Source organism: Xiphophorus hellerii, chromosome 12 (assembly GCF_003331165.1).
Source record: "Xiphophorus hellerii strain 12219 chromosome 12, Xiphophorus_hellerii-4.1, whole genome shotgun sequence".
Taxonomy (NCBI): Eukaryota; Metazoa; Chordata; class Actinopteri; order Cyprinodontiformes; family Poeciliidae; genus Xiphophorus; species Xiphophorus hellerii.
Window position 1 is genome coordinate 6,575,759 of NC_045683.1, and position 24,064 is coordinate 6,599,822.

At 35.9% G+C, this 24,064-nt stretch overlaps 1 protein-coding gene across 2 annotated transcripts in view; it reads left to right on the forward strand.

Annotated features, from left to right (window-relative positions):
* Positions 1–15,869, forward strand: part of tmem8b (transmembrane protein 8B) — a 62,338-nt gene extending 46,469 nt beyond the window's left edge. Inside the window, exon 13 of one of the 2 annotated variants that reach the window (XM_032578357.1) lies at positions 15,353–15,869. In XM_032578357.1, the coding sequence (XP_032434248.1) occupies positions 15,353–15,373 (21 nt within the window). In that variant the 3' untranslated portion in view covers positions 15,374–15,869. Of the gene's footprint in view, positions 1–992; positions 2,128–15,352 lie in introns of those variants that run through there. The other variant, XM_032578358.1, reaches the window with a different exon arrangement.
* Positions 15,870–24,064: the final 8,195 nt, after the last annotated feature.

Sequence of the window (24,064 nt, forward strand, 5' to 3'; positions counted from 1 at the left end):
ATCTTTAAGAAGTGCAAGTAATCAGTGCTCAGGAGCTGATGAAAATAGAGATAGAGTGAAATGAAATGTTGAAGTGTTTTTCTGCTGTGATTGTGGCGCTTCTGGGAACAAATGAGCACAATCTGTTGATTAAAACAAACAGAGACACCATATCCAGTATCTGCGAAACAGAACATGAGCATACATGACAGGATAGATAAGAGACTGACTAACAAGTCAAATTCATCTGCTGATCAGTCTGATGCACGTGGTGAGGAATACAAACCCCTCAGAATAACACAAGTGGAGATTATTTTAAAAAATCACTGTCCCTCTACTCCTCAAGTTAGAACAGGTCCTTTATCTAAAGTCCTACTTTAATTATGTGCAAGCTCCAACTCCAATGACCTGTCTCTGAATTGACCACTCTACATGAAAAGAAATAGATATGGATATTAACAAGTCCATTTATGCCTTTTTGTGCCGTGCTTAGGCATTTTCCACAATAGTTACCTGACCAGGTTCTGCTGCAGCTCTATGCTTCACAACTGTCATGAGGTTCTTGACAGACATGTTCTTAGTTTTGAGGTCCAAATAATTCTGATTCATCTGTCTAATGATCATTATTCCAAAAGTCTTGTGTTCCATCTTTCAGCCTTCATGTTTTTTTCTTCATGGCTCTCTTATTTATAGCATAGCTTAATCTGCAGACCTTTTTTTCCCAAATTATGTGAAATAATCTAATATTTTCTGTATAATTGAAACTCGCATAGAACGGAAGACGGACAAGATTTTTCTGTGTTTTAGTTTTATTGTGAAAATGCTTTTTTTTTTTTTTTTTTTAGAGAGATTTAATTTTAGTAATTTGAATTACTATTTGTGGGTTTTTGTAGATTCATGCCAGTATTATATTTAAAATAAAAAGACACCAAACATCGCTCAGTATATTCTGAACATAATTCTGGGTAAAGCTTACAGCAGCATTAACATGATTTGTTTGGTGATCCTATCAGACTGTGCGCACCATCCGCCGCCGGCGCTGCTACCCTCCCACGTGGAAGCGCTGGGTCTTCTTCCTGTTCCCCGGCACCATGATCGCCACATCTGCTGTGGCTCTGTACGCCTTCGTGGAGACGGAGGAGAACTACTTCTACATCCACAGCATTTGGCACATGCTGATCGCAGGGAGCGTGGGCTTCCTTTTGCCACCTCGCGCCAAGCCAGACGCCAAGGTGACCCCGCTGAAGCGCAAGCGGGGCTGCGGATATCAGCTGTGCGTGAACGAACACGAGGAACTGGGCCTGGTGGACCCAGGCATCATAACCATCAATAGCATCTGTACCAGCTGATAAACTCCACATTCACTACTTTTTACCTTAGAGACACTTCATTGCCTTCTTTTACTGCAGAAATTCACACATGGAAATGAAGCCACAGAACTTTAAAAAAGGAAGAAGAAAAAAATGTAAATACTTAAATCCTAATGTGACACTGAAATTTCTTTTTCTGTTGTAATGGTCATGGTAATTATGATCAGTATGTAATTATTATCTATAGTTGAAGTTCTGATGATTTGTGGGTGTATAGTGACACAGTGTTGCTTGTGGATATGTATTTAAAGTCAAAGCTGAAACACTGCTGCTATCTGACGGTGACTGTAAATCTGCTTCTGTTGGTTATTTATTGCTGGTCTTGTAAGCAGGCCAAGAACTATAGTGTGGGAAGGTACGGGTTGCTGTTAACGGTGGACAAAGATGGACGTTTACCAAGGGCACGGCTTTTCTGAAATTCTTTTAAGATATATCTTTTGCACTGAGACACAAAAATGTTAGTCTGTAAATTTTTATAACAACAATGGGCATCACAAATGTAAAACCTAGCTGTCATGTGGAATGTTAGACTGTCTTTTGCAAATGCAATGTATCACTTTTACACGAATGTGCTGAGTGTTCTTAGAGGAAAAAAAAAAACCAAACCTCCTGAAAGAGAAGAGAAAAGGCAGGAATACCTAAAATGATAGATTTTTATTTATTTATTTTTTTTTTAAATGAGGTTGTAAGGTGTATTTGTCAGCATCTTACCAACAGCTAAATGCATTCTGAGTCACCTCAGTTGGAGAATTACTGAAAAATTTTCTTAGAAGAGGAAGAGCCTTTATGGTAATTTTTTCATCAGTTCTGATTCTGACAAAGAGTGAAAAATATTTTTTTTCACACTGTCACACTTACATATTTACCTAGGATTCAGATTTGTAATCATGTGATACTGCAGCATCTGTAGACATAATGCCATAATTATTGTTTGGACATGCCACAAGTGTCACAACTCAATGTATACAGCATATTTTCACCACTGCAAAGGAATTGATATACAGTACAGACCAAAAGTTTGGACACACTTTCTCATTGAATTCAATGAGAAGGTGTGTCCAAACTTTTGGTCTGTACTGTATATTGTACACCAGTGATACAGCAATGGCAAGATAACATTACTAAATGTTACATGATGCAGACACTCTGTCTGCACTGATGGTTTAACTTTGTCATGTTGAATACTTACGGTTACGGACACAGCAGGGAACTTGGACCAATGTTCTAATGAATGCATTAAATCTTTGATCAGCAGTAAAGCATTACATTTTCACCAAGATAGTCATGGCATTTAGTATGGGGAAAAATCCTATAACACAATATAACTTACTCTACCCTAACTCGGAAATTGATTTGGCACATTTCATCAATACACATGGAATATTTGTAATGGGCCATTACACAAGTGATACATGACTTATATATTACACCAGACTTTACATTTCACAGAATGCATTTTATTACTTCACATTTCAATCCAAATAAAAATTTGTCAAAATTCATTTCGAAATGAGAAACAGCGCAGCAGCACAACAACCTATAGGCCCTCCTCTTATTATCCCGTTGAGACTCATGTGGCTACACATGAATTTGATGGAATTTGGTAGAATTGAAAACTATATTGTTAACATTTCAAATGAAATGTTAACAATACAGAAAGCATTTTTTTTTTCTATAAAGGCTAGGAAATTAAATATGTGAGTCCATTGGAGTCTCATGGGGCACTTTTGGCCATGAATGTTTCCAGAGGGAATATCTGGCACCACATAAAAATGCTAAAGCAGTCAAACAATTTTGTTACTGCTTTTTCATGTTTCCAGAACTCTAATTACCACATAAGTCTGGTGTCCTGCACATTTATTTATTGGAGAATAATTAACTTTTTAAACAGTTTTGTAATCAACAAGAATCCGTATAATCGGTGACTTTTAAGTTTGTACAATTCTGATCACAATTTAATGTTTGATAAATAGTTTAGTAAATTTATGATACAGTTGTATCACAATATAAGGTTTTGTTTTCCAAGGAGTTCAAACATGCATTAACAGTATAAAAGGCATATTAGAATAAAAAAATACCGGATTACAAAAATGTTATCAAAAAGAAAAAGTCCAAATATTCAAGTCAAAATACTACTTTTCTGGAAATTTGTTAAAATTGTGTTTCTTAAAATTTGCATTGTTTTTTTACTCATTCAAGCAGAGAAATATATCCCTTGGTATATTCCAAATATAATTCTAATCAGTTTATCCAGCATTTTTATTTTTATTTTCTTATCATCCTGTCAGACATTGTGAACAATCCTTTGCAGACGCTGCTGTTTCTTTGCAAAACTTTATGCCACAAACACTTACACACAGGGGTGAAACATGCATTCTCAAGAAACTATTTTAAAAATGTAAGAATTTGCATTTGTATTCATAGTGGAAATATTCTCTGGAAATCTTTCAGCCCAGCTCCCTCATGAGAATTTTAAGTTGATTCTCCAAACTGATAATGATTTGTTTTTTGACCACGTAAGATGATGATTACTCTTACCTACTCCTCAAAGCAATGCTTCAAAAACAACAGACTATTCTTTTAAGAGACCTCAGACATAGACCTTTCCTGGCCACTCTTTTTCTGACAGGACCTCTGTGACACCACATTCATGAACAATAAATGTTTTCTTTCTTTGCCTTGGTATCACTTTGCTGCTCTCAAAGCTTTTAAACACTGCACAACTGGTGAAATCTCTCACTAAGACATCATATTGCCATTCTTGGCCCTAATGGAAGCCAGTGGTTCTCAGACAGTGGGATGAAATGCTGTCAACAGCATCCTCTCAGGAATAGAGCAGGAGTGGAGATAAATAATTCTTCTATACAAGCAGCAGACTGAAGGCCGTTCCAGAGAATGCTGTCGATATGTGGCTTTTTTTCCTTCCTTTTGGAAGAAAAAGCAGAGTTGTGAGACTTTTATGAGTCTCTGCTATGTTCCCCCTCGGTGTGATCCATCATTTCCTGTGCGCACCAGATAGTTACGAGAGTATTTCAGGAAGGCTGAAAGGATTTATTATTTTAGCAATGCAAATCCTGGTCCAAGGTAAGCGGTGACTGTACTTGGACTTGATGTCACACATGGAGGAAACAATTGCTGTTAAAGGTATAGTTTGACATTTGGGAAATTGTACTCACCCTCTCTTATGTTATGGATGGACTGTCATTGCTCTCACGATGTTAACAGCTACAGCTTTTTTTAAAAGATCTTTTAGCTGAGAACAAAAGATTGGAAACGAGGGGAAACAGCTCAGCTTGGTTTGAGCTGGTTAGACAGAACAAATAAAAATCTTTAGAGGTATGGTTGCCATAGTTTCAAATTTAACAAACAAGCAAATGCTGGAGTGGTATCGATTTCCCTCAGCAATAAAGTAGATGAGCACATTTGCCAAAAATGTCAGTCTATTTCTATTAGAATAATAAAATTTATAAAAAGAAAAAAGAAATCAATGTTAGGGTTCTTTTTTAATAATTTAGCAACTATTTAAATCCAAAGCTATGAATAAGTCACACACATGCATACTAATCGGCCAGAATAAATAGCATCCCTTTTCTTTTCGCTTTTGTAAGCAAAGAAGTTCTTCCCGGAATAAGATGCAGGATTACTCCACCACCACTGCAGCTAATTACACCAGATTTTTGCCCTGTGTTTGCCTATTCAGCTTTGAAAACATGACAGAATCAGGTCACACGAGGCCAAACAAAGTCCTTATATTTACTGTTTTTCTCTATCCGCAGATATTTTCTCCCCTTGACAAATCTTTAAGCAGTGTATGGCTTTAGCCCTAAACAAGAAAGAGGCCATATGAGCAATGCTAAATGCCTTATGCTTTTCATAAAATTTAGATGAATCATACCTTGGTATCATTTGTAATATTTTAATTTACAGAGGATTATTTATTAACCACAAGTAACATCCCACACAATTTTGCTTTCATATTTTCATCAAAAAGAAATGCAAATTAGCCCTCCTTGCTATTTTTTTTCAATGCAAGCAAATAATTGAAGATGTGTCTCTGAAATGATTATGTCAATAACAAAGGAGAGGAGGGAAGGGAAATCCTGAAAAGAAATTCAGATCTCTCTACCTGCTCAAAATATAAAAAATGAATAATTTATATTTTACTTTATTTTTCTCAGTGATGTCCATAAAAAGCAAAGTAATGGGAATTCCTGTAATACAAAACTCAGTATCTTGAATGCAGAGTGCACCCCTTGGTACAAATAAAAGGCCTGTAGCTGTGCCTAATGAGACAAATCAGACCCAGATGACAAGATTTCACATATTAAAATTTCAAACAGTGAATATTTATTTAGTTAAACATCACATAAAATCCAAGCAAACATCTTGTTTGTATTCATGGGTTCTTCTCAAACATACAATATTACTCAAAAACAGCATACCTGACATCACAAGAGCATTTTCAGCTGGAAATTTCAATATTTTCTGCTGATTTTAGTGTGAACAGATGGGCTTCAGAGCTGATATACGATACAATACACTGTGCCAAAATACAAGTTTGTGTAATGATTTGTTTCATGATACTTTATGATACTTTATAATACCACATGGTCATCTGATTTTTTTATTATTGCAGTAACAATGCTCCAAAATAGCATGCTTAATATACATGGATTAAATTCCTGGACAAAACCAGCTTTAGAGGACAAAGAAATTATAGAGTCAGAAAACATCTTTAAAGGATGAAACAAATACATTTCTATTGACTACATATAATTTGAGTATCTGGAGGAAAGCCACTCTTTAGGCCAGGAACACTAAGATATGTACATGGATGATGCCATATCAGTGGGAACTGCCTGGTGGGACTGTCTATTATTGCAAAAAAATCAGTGTAACCATGTTTTTGGAAAAACACTCTCACTTTCTGATTCAAAATCTGATTTTGAGGAAAATCAGACTTCAGATTTTGTGTGCTGAAGCTGAGACATCTAAAGGTTGTCTCTTGGTGGAACGTTTGAGACCACAGGCCTAAAGAAAAGTATTCAAATTTTATGTTAATAAAAAAAAAGAATTCAAATCAATTTAGTTTATTTATATATTGAACATGTTTTAAATTCACAGCATTTTATGTTAAGTCATTTTACAGAACAAAATGTCTGTTCAATTAAATGATACAAACTGATTTAGTTTAAAGTAGTCCAAACGTTTTCCACATAAGGAAATCCATCATATTGCTTTGAATCACTTCATAAAAGAGACAGAAAGGACATTAAGAATGGAACATAATCTTTAAAGTTGTTAGATCTACTATAATTTATCTCAGGGTGGCGTAGTTTGTTAGATTAAACTCAAAGGATATCAAGCAATGGTCAGGCAGAACAGAGTTAGTGATACCAAATGTCGGCATAAGGTTTAGAGTATGAAGACTAAAGTTGGTAGGTTGGTGGATGTTTTGAATAAAGCCAGTTGAGTCTAAGATAGCATTAAAGACTGCATTTAGGCAATCACTTCCAGTGTCAACATGAATGTTAAAATCCCCCACTGTAATTACTTTTTCTCTTTTTAACACTAATTTGAATAGGAAAGCAGAAAACTGATCTAAAAATTGAGAGTGTGTGCCTGGTGAATAAAACAAAAAAATAAGCAGAAGTGGTTTGAGCGCTTGCAATCTGAATGAGAAAAACAATCCAAAAGAATTGTAGCTATTAATTGGCCTGGGACTAATCAATAAATCTGACTGAAAGATGGTTGCTACTCCTCCTTTCCCAGGAATGTGAAAATTCAAATTAATTATAAGAAGTTGACTAATTTAGATAAACATAATCCTCTTGCTGCAGCCAGGTGTCTTTAAGACTAAATACACCAATCTGATTATCCTTAAGTCATTAACTAATAATTTATTTGAAGAGAAAGACTTTATATTCAATAAACCATATTTAATTAATTCAACTTTCTATTTGGTCAGACTAGTATTTATTCTTATGGGATGTTTAATCGATTTGACTTTGGCCTTGAGGAAGACATTGTCTCAATAGGGTAATGGGTGGGTAATAATACAGAAGCTATAGAGAAGCTTGTAAACTATGACTCTGCTTCCAAACAAGCATTTTTTTATTTGCTTTCTGCTTGATATGATCGATCTACTGCACAAAATCTGCCACTATGGGCTTACAAAAAAACAAGCAAATAACGTGGGACATCGCAGCAGGGTGACTACTGTACATGGCAGGTGATTGTTCTCAAAGTGTTGCAGATCTGTAGTCGAGCTTTTATTAGATTTTTTTTTTCTTCACTCAGTTAGAGTGTGGTTGAAACTGGTGGTGGAGGTAAAAGGCTTCTCCTGTTCAGTAACAGCAGAAGTGAACTGCTTCCTCTATGGAATAAGATTGAATAGATTTTATTCACCTTGACTTATTAAAGGTGGACTCAAACGTTTCTGTCATTCTTTATGAACACAGTGGTGTAGAAATAGAAATAATCTTTATTTTCTCTCAGTGGGAAAATGTAGCTGTACCAGGAGCAAAGTGACAGACATGTCGAAACATGCTGATTCAACCGAAAGTAAAAATATAAAATAAGAATAAGAGACTGTACAGTCATGGAATATTTACAGCAATTTCTCTTATGAGAGCATACGAATAACAAAAGATCAAGAGAAAATAAATGAAGATATAGACATTCAAGAGAAAATATGCAGAAATTTAAAGCATCGTAAAATCAATTTTCACCTCCTTCAGACATTCTAGGCTTTCAATTTGTTTGTAAAAATCATTTTATTTGTATTTAGCTTCTTCTACAGTCATTTTTGTCCAGTGACAGTCCTAGTACCATATTTCCCCCCCTTAACTGGAGCCATTTTTTTCATTCATAAAATGCCGTAAATTATTGTTTTGTGCCTAAACTCACATCAAATTGGAGACCTGCTTTCTTTCTATTGTCAGTGTACATTTAGTAGTAAGTAATAAAAACTCCCTCATCTAAGTGTTTGCTTTAATTATGAGTATTGCAGAAAGTGAAGAACCAAACAGGAGTTGAGCTTAGAAATCTAGAAAACAGGAGAAAAACCCAGCAAAACAGAACCTGAAAGAGAACATGAGAAGCTTTAAACATCATTCAGTTCATCTTTTTGTGGATGTATCTGATTGGCCTGAGTAATTTATAGGTCAGAGTTAGTTATAACGGAAAAGGGAAAACAAACATGAGTGAGTAGATATGTTGGTAGATATAAAAAAGTGAATAATTTACTAAACAAATTAATTACTTTACATGAGAAACTGAGTGAACATAGCTTCAGTGAGTTTAAGAGCAACTTTCTCCAGACAGAATCACCAAACTTATTTCATATCACAAATTGTTGAGATTATTTATTTTAGTAAACAACAGCTTGTCCTTAATTCAGGTTGTATGTGAAAAATCATCATAATTCACAGAAAAATATGCTTGAAAACATTATCTTGTGTGTAAACCTACTTCCTTTTATCAAACAGATTCCTGCTCAGTGATTTCTTCTACAGGTCTGACCATAATCAGGCTAATAGTGTGTGGTTAATGAAATTGAACTAAGCTTTCCACAAAATGTAGCTTACCGTAGTTAATGTAATTCGAATGTTGTTTTCCCTTTAATAAATTAAGTCATCATTCGAAAACAATTTTAGCCATCCGCTCAGGTTTTTTTTTTTTTTGTCTCATACTGAAAGTAATTTAACGATCTTCAGCATTTAAGTGTTTACATTTTTTTTTTTGTTAAAATTGGGTAAGAGAAGAGTTCTGCTAAGAGAGCAAGTAATTTTTCACGGCACAGTACATGGCACTCTAAAGATTTAGCAGCACATTTTATCCAATAGAGTGCTTTATTCTCAGACTGCCTTTTGAGATGTGGTTCTGAGTAGACTGGACCTTTAGTTGTCAGGATCCACTCCTGTGGAATCAACTCCCACAGGATACAAGGATTGTTTGTTCTTTTCAAACTGGGCTCAGAACTTTTCTTTACTTTTCTTTTTTAAAGCATTTTTATGAAAGGATTGGGCAACACCATTCATTTGGGACATGATTCCCATAAGGCAGAGACCATATGTCCCTCTTCTTCAGTCTGTATTTTTCCTTCAATCATTTGGCTGCCATTTCACAATTTGAGGTTATAGGGATCTCTGCAAGTAAAGATCAAATGAAAGTTCACAATTTATCACTTGTAAACCATCTGTGTAACCCACATATTCAAGATATCCATGACCCATCCAAAGATAGGTGTAGCAAAAATAAACTGCAGAAAAATCTACTCTATTGAGAGCAAATGGAAGTTTTCACCCAATAATTTTACCCAGGCTGTGATGAGTTTTAAGCCAAAGAACATATTTGATTCTCAATGTCTGTTTCTCATTATTAAACATGCTGGTCAATCTGTAATGGTTTAGGCAACCATCTGGTGAAAGTCATCAAGTCCAGTGTTTGTTCTGCATGATTGCATAGCAACCAGGAAATATAGGCTCATTTTGGCTGACCAGATGCACACCAGGGTGCAAATGTTTGTCCATAATTATGGAAAATGTTAACCAAGAATAAATGACATGCTGAGAAGATTGGTGTAATTACAAGTAAAGGTACCAAAGATTTTCTTTACTGTTTTGCCAATCTCTAGATTTTCTACTGCAATTCCAGTTCAACAGTCAAGGGGAAAGACACTAAAGTTTCTAATCAATGCATTACACGATATATGTGATCTTTAACCAACAACTTGCCCGTTGGTCTTGTGAAAGTTTGAACTTGTGTGTCAAATATAAATGAGTGATTATTCAGCATTTATGAAGGATTAGGGGAAAACACAACACCAGTGAACAATTTTCTGTAATGAAAAGCAGATGCTTTTCTTGATGGAGGAGCAAAAAAAGCTCAACTTGAAAAACTACAAGGAACAGGGATTAAACCTGTTTCCTGAGATTTGCATTTCTTAAAAGAACATTAATCTGTTTATTCTTACAGTCTTCAGTCTTATAGCATCCCGTTCCCCCTCAATAGTAATATTTGCACAAATCCTAACTCGTTCTTGTACTTTTCAAGTTCTTTTTTCACCTGTATCAAATGCTCAATTATTATCATTCTACCATGGTGATCTTCAGAGCCTTTGCTTCATTTGTAGCCTTTAGCCATAATAACAGCACAGCTCGAGGGATTACATATTTTGAGCCTGCTGGCAAATTCTGCTTTGTTATTTACAGCAGTCAGCTATGGATGCTTTAAAACAATGGAGAAAGTGACATTGTTTGCTGAAATCCTTTTAGGAATAAAAATGTCAAATGTTTATGGTGCCCTAACTACGTAGTGTTTAATGCTAATGTCCCCTTATTAGTTGATGCTTCCATATTACTTGCTTTTACTTAATCTTTTGGGTGTGGTCAATGTAGAAACTACTTTATGAACCTTTTAATCATTCATTCATGCATTACCACTCAAGTAGTGTAGAAATGCTCTACTCAAGTATGAGTTAACAGGTATGAGCCTAATAAGTATGAGCCTCCTACAGTAATGCTTGGATGATTGTCTTTCAGCTTGTACATATCCCATGGTTCTGGCAAGGATGTTAGTCTGTTTCAGAAGGGTTAAATCATTGACATACACCAAGGAGATAAAGAAAAATCAGAGACCACTAAAATGTGGTTGAGAACTGCTCAACACGTTATTAAAAAAATGGAAGCAGAAAGTGTGGAATTATTGACTTCTAGGCAGAAATGGGATCAGAAACCTCCACCGCCCCCAAATGATAGTCGCACTTAAAAGTTTTGAAATCATATTCTACCTTCTGCTCACTGCCCTCACACCTGCAATCAGTTAGCTAATCAGCCCTGGTCCATTGTTTTCAGCATTCAACCTTCCAGTACTTAAGCACCTGTTTCTCAGTCACTCCTCACTGGTTCCTTCCTCACTCCATCCTATGTTCTCCTAGCTGTTTTTTTTTTATGAGTTGTGTTCTGCACCGGCTCCATGGTGATTTAAGTAAGTTTTATTCTTTATTTTTCATTAAACATCTCCATTCACTCCACGCCTCTGCTGTTCTGCATTTGGGCCTGCCACCAACAACCACTTACCAAATGTGACAGAATGACCAGGTTATTCCATTAATAGATGTTTTTTCTTTGCTGTCGCAGCAATAATCCAAGATGTCAATGCTAGGATTCATGAGGGTCAAGAATGAGTGGTTCAGGGAGCATTAGACATAATTTTCACACATGCATTGGGAGCCACATGGATTTCTTCCAGACTTTAACCCCATTAAGAATCTTGTGGATGTCCTGGAGAAGGCTTTGCACTTTTGCACAGATCATTTTTCAAGATCTATATGAAAAATGAATACAACACTGGATAGAAATAAATCTTGTGACTTTGCAAAGTGTGATTAAAACAACGTGACGGCAAATATGTGCCAAAATCAACAAACCTGATTTAAAAGATAAGCATTTCACTAATTTGCTTATACATAAGTTCTGTAAAAGTCCTTTAACAACCAGATAATTAACCAGAACTAGGTAATTGAAATACATTTGGCTGTAGCAAAAAATAACCCAGAAAGACCTCATTGGGGAAACACTTGTGTGTTCAAGTAAGAAAAAAATAAACTAATACAAACAAATTTTAGCAATACACCCTACCAAAAACAATATTTTTACATCTTCAAGAATTCATATGTTCTGTATTCTATTTATGAAACTGCAAGCAGAGTATTAACCCCATTCACAGGACTAAATTGGTTTGTGCTTGTTTTTCTGTGGTGGATGCACATCATTAGCAGCAGTATGGCAGCTGGCTTATATAAAGGCTGTGATTATTTTTTTCCTTAAGCATTTACTAAGATTCAACAATAGATATTTACTATTTACTATTTCATGGATTTCTTTGCAAAATCTGTTCTGATCTCTTAATGATTTTTCTCATGCTTTAGATACAAGATGTTTTTAGGTAATCAAAAAGTTGCCCCATAAAAGTTAAGCAGGCAAAAAGCAAGCCCACCTGCTGGGAAATAATGTCTTAAACCTTAAAAGAACATACTGGCAATGAGCCTGATTCACTTACTAGCTGATTAATTCCCTTTCCTCTCAGAAATGACTCATACTAATAGCAATTGGTTTGTATAAAATAGGTGAAGCAAAAACGTTTTTTTACACCTCTAACAGAGGCTTTTGATTGCCTTTCATATATCTAGAAAAAAAAGCCATTTCAGATACACAGCATTTAGCAAAAGGAATCTAAGTAAAAACTCCCAATGGACATGTGGAAGCAATTAAATAAAAACTACAATCAGACAAAAAAGTAATTTTTAATCCAAGGAGAAACTTAATTTCATAAATCTTACATTTGACCAAATTCATGTCTGGTATCTATAAATAATGTTTAAAATTTATGATAGGAGAACTACATTGTATGTATTGTATATATACAGCATCTTACAAATGGTTAAATACCCTTTGAAAATATTCATATTTGATTGGATTATATTTATAAATGTCACATATGTTATAATTTTATATGACACCAACACAAAGCAAGGCATGATTTTGAATCAGAAGTGAAAAAAGAAAACTTTGGCCACCTCATGTATTCATCAATGTTTTGAGCCATATTTTGATGCAATTTCAGTTGGGTTTTCTTCAGCCTTTTCTTTGGTTTTGGTTGTTTGATGTTTTTCACTTGGATGTTCCAGTACTTTTAAAATTCATGTTAAATATCCTTATGTTAAGCTGTGCTGGAACGCACACAAGGTTTTATGTGGTGTCCTAGATGTCTGGCTTTTTATATAGCTTTTCTTTTGACTGAAGTCAATTTATTACATACAAATCAATGGTTCAATGTCACTTTACATTTTTTGCAAGAATGTATTGAAAGGTTTTGAGAAGCAAGAACATTGTTAAAAATGGATAGGCTTGAATGTTTGGCTTCATTTCTCCTCTCAGGGTTTGCTCTATCCCTCCTACAGAATCCTGTCAGTACACAGTGGACCCAAACACATCAGGCAGACAGCCAAGGCTGTCTGATGAGACCAGAAAGGTCATGCTACATTTCAGATGCCGTGTTGAGAGGGATCGGCTGAGTGTCAGAGCTGCGAGATTTAATAAAGTCTGTCGCGGTTTTATGCAACGTGTAGCCCCCACACAGACATCTGTCACAATCAACGAAATGATGAGGGGCTTCTGACACAGTAAAAAGCTGAGGGGGTTGATGCTATGCTGATGATGCTAGGAGTTTAAAATGAATAGATGCTGCAACTTGCGAACTGAAGGCAGTTGTCCTTGTACTCCGATCTCAGATTTGACAGCTGCTGCCGAAGGACCCTGGCTTTAATTATCACTGCTGAGCATCAACAGAGGAATAACAATTGAAACTTAAGAGTTTTAGTTCATAAAGGTGAAAAAGAAAATGTTCTTATTTTTCAGCGGTTATTTTTTAAGTTAATTGAAGTGACTACAGTTAACAATGACGTGAAAGACACTAAAAAGTTGAGATTAACCTACAGAAAATTGACAGGGGATTATGTTGTAACTACACAGATTTATCCATTATCACTTTGTACATCTGTTCAGCCTGTAGCTTGGATCTTTTATTGAAACTGTCAGTAAAATATTGTTTATGGGCAGTTTGTTTATTCCCATAGTTATTAGTTGATGTGCGCAGTAGTGATTTTGCAAGCACACAAAAAAGTAAGTTCAACCATAAGACTTGCTGGTGATTTTGCTCCATTATAATTTTCTTGGTGGTTTGGGAAACTTTGTACGAGACACTTTCTATTATAAAATGGAGCTTCTGCTTTCTAACAATGCATTGATTCTAGGACTGTAACAGTAAAGGTATTTGTACAGAAAATGTCTGAAGTAGCCTGGTCGGTTTGGTACTCGCATGCACCAAATGCAGAGTTGTTTTATCCTGAAAATATATGTGCAGAACTAAGAATGCAATACAATATTCTGTACCGTAACTTTAAAAAATGACACAATAACAGAGAGGAATCACAGCAATCACCAATGTCTGCTAATTTGAAATATTAAGGTTTCTCTTGCAGTTACAGTGGAGAAAGAAAGGTGGACCAAAAGTAAACCTAAATATCTCATTTGAAATAACATGAAGTTGAATGTAAACACCACTGGCACAGAAAAAATTAGCTAATGTCCAAACCAACCTTCCTGGAGCATTCGACCATTTGAAACGATGCACGGCATGTGATGTGGCAACAAACCGGTACTGTCGCGATGAATACCTTTGACCAGAGGAGATTTCAAAGAAGAGATTTTGCAGCTTGTATTATACATTTAAATATACTAGATTTTCTAAATATAAAACAGAAATGTCCAAAGTGATTTCAGCCTTTTTTTTTTTTTTTATGTCTGTAGAGCCTTATGAAAAACGTAAACAGCATTGGACATTTACAAGATGATTTATTTTTGTAAAATCTGGTCATCCACTTGAACTAGTTCTATTCTGGCCACTTTTTATTCTCTTTATTCCAGTAAACTCATAACAAACCCAACAGTGACTTTAAAGTCAAAGTACCATCCTGTAATCTTTGTGTGTCACTACACCCTTAATCAATTTGGATCCGACCGGGACATGTTTTGCACCATCTTTGAAAATGTTCATTTCAAAGGGCATGTATCAGTATTTCTCATGCTTCTCCTTGTAAATTGCATTTAAGCTTGTAGCTTACACTTTCTGAGTACATTTCCATGGCTAAAATCAAGGAACATATATTTAAAACATGCATAAAAGAATAAAGGTTGAGCAAAAGGCAGCTGAGAACTCATCTGAAAGTTTCTGTTGTGTGTAAATACATTTGGGATGGAAAACTTGGACATCAGTGCATGATGCAAAGTTGAACCAAGACAAATTAGTGACAGCCAATTTGAGTTCATAAAGTGACAATTTGTATAGTGACTATGCAGGAGAAATGTTCTGAGAGCAGTTGCTCTGAGCTCTAACAAATCATGAAGTTAGGTTCTGATTATGTCTGTTTGGTATTCCAGAACAACGCAGCGGAGCAGTAAATGTTGGAGTGAGTGATGTGTGATCCAGCTGAGCTGTTCCAAGACACCAACCAGAGGGGCAGCAGGGAAACTCACAAAGAGGATCCTGAGAATGAGTTTTGGGGCAGCAAAGAGGGAGAAGGCAACATTTGCAACTCAAAACGAGACATCAGAGCAGCACTGTCAAGAAACAGATAAGGGAAAGGTAAGTACAAACTCTGAAACAAAGAGAGCAATAGAGCAACTAATCTGATAAACACACATGTGAGCATGCAAGTATGTGACTGTGTCAGAAAAAAACTCTTTCAGAGCTGGAGCTAATAATTCTGGCCTACCATGCAGGACTAAAGCTTTGAGTTATTGATTTATTGTGATCCACTCACATCTGCAGAAATTCTGTGGTTACGCAGAACACATAGGAAGTGAAAACCGCTGTAAAGAAGACATCTTCTTGAAATATAAACTTTAGGTTCACAAACAATTTTTGTCTCAGGGGCCTGGGTGATCTGTATAAACTGTGCTGTTCTTCCCCCCCCCCCCCCCCCCCCCCCCCTTAAGTACAAGATTTAAGAACAGGCTGTTTGAAAACTGAAAGGAAAGTCACTTTTGATAAATCTGTCTTTCAAGATATTTAGGCAGTCTGGCTGTAAAATAATTTTCTATAAGTTTTTTAGGAAACTATGAAGCATAGTTTCATAGTTTCCTGCGAAACTATGCTTTCACAGGAAAGCATAGTTATATGACTCTAATACATTAAATATAACAGCAGGAGGTTGCTGAGAATCATTGGACCAAATGAAAAAAAATCACTCTTCAATGGCTGATGTGGGTCAGTTGCAAGTGTTTTCTACTGCTGTGTTTTAGATGTCATGTAAGCTGGCTTTTACTCCACTCATTTTATATCTGTGTATATATTGAGCTTTATCTCTGGAAAAAAAAAAGGCATTCGCACAATTTAAAGCTGGACTGCTTCAAGTTTGGTCAGACAAACCAGTTGTTAGTTGCCTTGGAAACAAGTGTCCATAAATTTTCTTCTGTTTTCTTCAGAGGCCACTAACTCTAAAGAAACACTAAAGATAAGGGTGAGTTTCTCCACTGTAAAAATCAAGTGCGTCCTCAGAAGACAGGTAGTACTGAAACTGGTGGTCATACTGCAGCATTACGTTCTTTATTACATAGAATTTCTTGAGGAATTATCTCTGTCACAAGTTAGCTTAATTATCAAACGGGTATTAGTATTCAGGGTATTAATATGTTTAACCAGTTCTGAAACAACGCTGAACCATAATGAAATTAAAACTCATCCTGCAATTTTAGCTTACTGACTGGCAAAATCAAAGGATCTAAAACATGTGTGCATATGGCCCAGAAGAAAGATTTTTTAGCAGTAAAGGGGAATTATGGGGGAATTTTTCTGCTATGATAATAGAGCACACGTTTTCAGTCTAAATTATGGCAGACAAATACTTTATTTCTTGAAATATTCACAATGTCATATTTTATTTTGTAACCCCCATAAACTATGCTGATCTGTCTGTATGTTTAATGTGTTTGTTAGTTCTTAGAATGTCCTGTAGAGGGCACTAGACCCACATTTCTCCTGTGTCGGTACGAGAAGAAGAGTAAAGACAAGGGAAGAAGAAATGCAGACTAAGCAGAAGTAGAGAAGTTACTGCACATAAGTGCTGCTGTGATATGAGAGAAATCTGTTTATTTTGAACTGGATAATGTACATTCTGTTCTGAGAGTTCTCCGGTGAGTCTGTTGTTTTATTTTCAGCTGCTTACTTACGCAGAATGGCTACCTAGCTGGAGCTAACGTTGCTCAGTTTTTTTCGAACTGGAAAAAAAACCAACCGGAGTATAAAGTGTCGCTCTGTAAGTAGCATAGCTCTGTGAAATGAGACCGTTTATGATGAAGTGATGTTTATTAAGTAATTTCTTTATTACTGGGCGTTTTTGGGTTATTTTAAACGCTACTTTGATTTTCACTGAGAAGTAATTGAAAGATTTCTATGATTTCCGTATACCTTCATAATCGGTTAACGCTCTGCATGCAGGTTGTTGTTTTTTTTTGGACGACCGATACCTGAACGAGCCAGTGGAGGTCCAGAAGCAGGAGGGTTCCGCCGCCATCTTTGTGGCTCGGACTGAAGCCTGGAAAGGGACTGGAGGGCCTGGTGCTGCTGGAGCTGGATGTTTTGCGTGGACAACAGATAAGCTTATTGAACAAAAAGGGGGCCCCCAAATCTTTTTTTTTTTATTCCACAAACTATTTGTTTATGAACATTTTCATAACGGACAACTTATGTGCACACTGACTGAACTGACTGACTGAACTGTTATATTGAAGGACTAACTGGAATATGTAATTTCTTTTGTTGAAATAAGCTTTAAAGCTACTGTTTAAAAAAAAAAAAACTACCCTCAATTTTCTATATATTAATTTGATATTTTTATGTAAGGGTGGACAATTTAAGTTTTATACCTTAATTTTATTAAGGTAATTAGTGTTACCTGGATTATTATTTTTTTGTGGGGAAAGAAAAATAAACTTGAGTTGTTAAAACTTGTATGCTTATCATCCTCCTGTGTGACCCTAGAACAAAAGTAACTTTCCTACTGAATTTATTGCTAATTAAATTAAGTATTGGTTACAATTTTCTTTGACTGCTCACAAAAACATTGGCCTTAAGAAAGTTGATGTTAGAGCAGGAAAAAATTAGCAAACGTAAGAACTTTAGGGGTAAAATTATGATGGCTGTTTCACTGGATCAAAGAATCTCCAAAACTGCTGCTCTTGTGGGGTGTTTTTGGCCTTTGTGAATATCAAGGTGACTCACAAAGGTTATTGATGGACTTGGAAAAATAAAGACATGCTCATGTGGTCTAACCTAACCCAACAGATAAGCTCACACCGCTGAGAAAGATAATGCCGCCATGACTCCATGGGCTTTACCTCTCACCTGGTTTCCATATCACTCATCATTTCTCCACATAATTTAAATTCTCTGCTTTCTTTGCTTAATTGCTGGATTCAACTGTTGCTCTTGCCCTCATTCCTGTTATTGTTTTTATCTGGTGATGTAATTTATTTAGTTTATTTATTATTAAATCTTCCTTCTACTCTGTGTCTCTCTGTCCTGGTTGCATGTGGGTTCTGCTAATCCACAAAACATGAAAACTGCTGTTTCTAACAGATATGTTGCAGAATGCACAGTGTATAATAGTGCTGCATATGGGGGTAGCTGCAGACCAGTAACAGTGGAAGCAGAATTCCCTAGTGCCATGTGCCCTGTCACAAGGCAAAAAAAAAAAAAAGGATTTGAGATGAATGATTTTGATGCCCTGACCTGGCATCCAAATTCTCTAAACTGAAAAACCAACACAAACCATGGAAACTTGACCTCAAAGCTTAAAGAACTTCAATCATCTCCTGCTAGCATTTTGGTATCAGATTACATATCACCAGTGGAGGAGTTTAGTAAGATCCACATAACTTTTCGCTTTTATCAGACTATTTTCAGTCTTTCAGTCTTATGAAAGAGATCTTCCACTGGATTTTCTGTAGAATTAAATGGAAGATAAATCTAACTTTGAATTAAAATGTTTAATTGGTTTTAAAAATATAATCTCAATGTAAAAGTGCCAATGTTATGTTATAGTCAGTTGTAGAAAACTGAAGTGGTTTTAACAGGAATTGTGGGGGAATTTTTCTGCCATAATTTGAGAGCACACATTTTCATTCTGAAAGCAGGATTTAATTTCTTTTGTTCTCAAAACTTTTAATACTTCTGATTACATTTTAATTTTGAAAACAGGATTTCATGTCTTTCTTCTCAAAACTTGTAATGCTTGTACTCAAAACTTCTCCTTGTGCTCAGACATAGTCTCTGCTTGGACTCTCTGCTCGCTTACAAAACATTTTCTGCTTGCTTCTGGAACAAAAATGCATTGTCACCTGGCAACTTCTCAGCCAATAGAATGAAAGTGTTGTACTTGGTGTGTTTGTTTCCTTCTAGCTTGTGTGCATGTGTGTCTACTGTTGATTGTAGCAACCTGCGCTACCCACAGGATGCAGAACGTTGGCTAGGTGAACAAACTCCTGCCTTAGATCAGTAGCTTGTAGCAATCAGTAGCACACAGCTAGCGGATGCTTAGTGTAACATGGAGCATCCAGCCACACAGGTGTACACATCCTTGGCAGTTCTTATGATCATGAAGTAACTACTTATAATGGATTTTAACTGTTAATATATGAGCAATATCTTCAGCAAAACCAATATTGAAGAATGATGAACAGTCTCAATACAAACTGTTTGTAGTTTGTACAGTAAAATACGAACTTTGTCAGAAAGAATACAACAAAACAATCAATCAAAAAACTTTTCAGATCACATCATAGGTTTTGAAGAGCTGGTCAATGGGTGCTGTAACCTCTCCCTCTCTAGTTTAATGTTGCAGCTGGCATACATAAACAAGAAGTGGAAGAGATTACGTTTCAGATATTAGTATTTTATTAATTAGGTAGTCTCACCTATAAATGTGTTGTAGCTTACAATGTTTTAATTGGCATCCCTGCTTATGTTAAAAAGAAGACAATGTTCTTATTTTTTAAGTTTGCTGATGTGTTTCTATTGCAAATAAACATGGACATTTTTCATGCATTCCATAACTTTAGTATCTGTGTCTCTGTGATAATGTGCTTTTGTGCTGTACTTTAAAGCCTCCATTACTTTCATTTTTCAAGGCATGTTGCTGTTAGACTGTAGCAGTGTCAGATGCTCTCCCACTTCATAATAGCCCATCAGAACTCCCACCCTCCCGGGTTTTTTGGTGGTTATTTCACACGATGAGAGGCATCTGGCCTCCCTGTTGCTATTAGGAGTGTTATGAATCATGCTAAACAGTCAAAACCATCAGCACACCACATGTAGACTTCTGCCAGCTGCTGTGTATTATGAAATTATGGAAATCATTTCTTATTATATAATCAAAGTTATTTAGTTTTAACAAACTTTGCAGCCAAATTGTATCTTCCTTAGGCAGGTATGAATCAATATGTAATCACACAGATTGCACTTCCCTTTAACTTCTGCACTTGTTATTAACAGACAAATAAGTTTTAAGCAATACAGACTTATATACCTACCATAATTTTAATTGATTCCTTTTGCAAATGATGAAGGTGCCTCATACAGGAGCAAAACTCATGTCACTGAAGATTCCAGTTAATGTGACAAACATTTTTTTTTTTTTCAAGCTGTCAACGTTAGCCGTCTTCTTTTCAGCAGAGACTTCTGATGTCACCTGTGCTGTGATCTTTTCAAAAAGTGTCTGCCGCTCATATCAGGCGACTCTTATCTCTAGCCAGCTGTCACTGAAGCTGCATTTTAAGCTGGTGACCTTCAGACGATAATATGTTTGAGGTTTTCTCTGAACTTGTTCTAAGGAGATTTAATTTTATTTAATACACGGTGACAAAAAAATTAGAAAGACTATGTATAAAGGAATGCTAGTAACATTTGGGAAAATATGATACTATGGCATTTAGATGTACGCCAGTATAAAAGCTTCCTGCACGATAACTTAAAAACAAAATATAACGGTAAATTGTATTAGTGCAAGAAATGCAACACAAAGAATGTAACATGATTTACTTGTTTTTATTTAAGCCAGAAATGCAACAATTTACAGAATAATATGTAAAATAGCTTATAGCTCATAGCATAATTCTCCTAAACTACAGTAAAGTATGTATGACAAATTTTGCCCACTGTTCAAGAAAACGGTGACCACTACCGGGCCAATCACCGGGTTTATTTTACAGAAATATTAAATGTCATTGTTTTTAACATTTAGACTCTTTAACAACTGAAAACACCGAAATCAATTGCATTCAAACAACTTTCTATGCTCATAATGTTAAATATAAAAGTAAGTCCTGCATAACCCTAACCCTATGAAGCCACTTGAAATTTCTTTTGATTTGTTTTTTGAACAATTGGAATCATGATTGTTTAAATTCTTTATGTGGACAATGACTAATGCCTATTTGCATGCTTCATTAACAGTCAGGCAGGATTGTCCAAATAATAGTTGTTTTCTTGTGTTCATGCATTAGAAATGCTTGGCCACAGTTTAGTTTTCACATAATAGCAACTCATGGTAATACTGCTGTATATTTTCCAGAAAAACCTTCTCAGTTAAAGGTCCATTATCCATTGACAATCGCTCAGGGTTTGAATGTGCTGGTGTGTTTGACCTCCAAAAAGAGGGAAAAATTGATAGTTAATCGAAAAGGAGGAAAAAAAAAACTTCCCTTGTGTATTTGTGCTTCTGCCTCAAAATTTTTTTGAGACGAATGCATTTCCAGCCAGCAGTACAACTCACAGTAACTATGATCCATTTTGTTGTGGCTCTGGGTTGTCATCAGTCTTGATGATTGAACTGTTGACTGTGCTTTTAAATTCTGAGCACTGTATTTTTCTCCTATAGTGCTTCAAGGGAAAAGTTTGAACTTGCCTGTCTAACAGAATGGTTCAAAGAAAATAAAATTAACTCTTGATAATTTCGACATGATTTTGTCTTCTTTCTTAAAATGCACCACGTCAAATTCTCATTCAGTTCTATTTAATGCCACACAGACTGTTGGGAATTTCAGTAAATGCGGCATGAATCTGGTATGTGTATTTGTGTGCATGTTTGTGCACTGCTGCCACCAGTAACTGCGCTTTAACAAGCTCCACAGCCAGTGCACAGTTCCACTCCCGTAGAGAGGAAGACCTCCTGATTGGCTCATTCTTTGCTGTGGGCCTGCAGACTTCCCAATTAGGGGCTCAGAATATTGCTGTGGGAGGTCAGGGACAAGGGAGCCCAGGAGGCTGGGTCAATCACCGGGTTTAGTCTGGCCAGCTCAGTGCAGCTTGTTGCTGTGGGGCCCTTGAATGGAGCAGGTGTGTGTTTTTACACTGGAAAAGTGTAGTGTTTTGTGAAGCAAATTTTTGCCTGGTTTTTGACAGCTCGGGAGATGTTTTTAATCATGAATCAGAAAACTTCTCTCACTGACAGTGTGCCAATTCTTAGCCTGAAGCAACATTTTCTCAAACTGCAAATTGTTCCTTCCTTTTTTGGCTTTAAAATAGAAATACAAATTTGGCTCAGTTTCACAACAGACAGGTCTTGATCGGGACATTCACCTGAAATTAGCTCTCTGAGGACGGTTTGCAGGTAGGTTGTCTGCACAGGGTGTGACATCTGCTTAGGAGGAGCAGGTGATAATTATGCAAAGAGTGAGCCAACAAAATAAGAAAAAAGTTAAGTAGGAGGGAAAGATAAAAAAGGAGGCCAAAGCATGTTTTTATGCTTTGGGAGATGATGTAAGCCCTGACATGACACCGTTGCAGGTGACAGAAAAACTGTGAAAAAAATGTTACTTTCATAGATACACAGATGGTACGAGTTTCTTTTTTTAACCTAATAAATCCATTGAACCTCTTTTGAAATGTAATTACTCACTTTTCCAAAGTTGTCTCTGCTTCAGACTGATAAGGATAGTATTGCATTATAAGTTCAAGACAATTAAGTATAGATATCCACTTACTAGTCTGATGTACTGTACATTCTATTAAAGGGAGAAATTATATTTCTCCCTTCAATATAATTTACATAGCTTTTTTTGTTATTTTAATGTAACAGCAATATAGATTAAGTTTCCTCGATTAAGAAACAGTCAGATACATTTTGATTAATGTCAAGAAAAGATCAAAAGTTGGGTTAAAGTTGCAACTCCATTAAAATAGAAAACCCTTGCCACCTTGATTAAAATATAAATTACTTGGTGGTGTACTCATGAACACTTGCAGTCATCAGGATAACAGTTCTCTGCAAGCAGAAACTACATAAGTGCATACAGGAGATTAGAGGATTATTTTAGTAACACCGTTAAAAATAAAGTACATCCTCTTTTTTTTTTTAATTCTGGGGATAATGTACTAATAAAAATATTCCAGCCTTTATCAAGTTCTGAGACTGTTTAAATCAAATTTTTATGTTCATGTTTTGAGCTTTACCTTTGATCTGCAGATTTTCATCTCAGAGTGTAGTTCTCACACCAGTAGTGTTTAATTCGATTTTCAAATTAAACGCTATGTGTTTTGACTAGGTAGGAAACAAAACTTTTGGCAAGAGAATCAAGGGTCAAATGAAACTAGGAATTGTACATAGACTTACATATATTCCAAGACACACACAAACAAGAAAAACTGCATGTTATTGTTTCATATCTGAATGTATTTAATTACTTAGCCCCGACTTCCTGTGCTGCCTCTGAAATTGATGCCTCAAGCAACTACCGATCCTAAACAAGCAGGATGCACAGGTGAAGCAGCACAACGTCAACATTTTTTCTTTGTTTGCTTTCAACTTCACTTACGGGGTTTATCTTAAAATAGGCATCAATGTGTCCCTCTGCCTGTTTCCTTTCTGCATTTTACTGATACTGAAGAAGAGATATGTTAGAAAGCTGTGTAAAACCCTGAGTGCAACCAATGATTTGGTAACTTATAGAACCACTTTTAGTACCAATGACTTAAAGAAGATAGTTTCTCCATGACTATATCAGCTTCTAACATTAGTTGTTAAGAATTTTTTTTGTTCTTCTTCCCATGTTCTTTGTGCTTCCCAAGTTGAATTCATTGTGTTGGCTACTTTC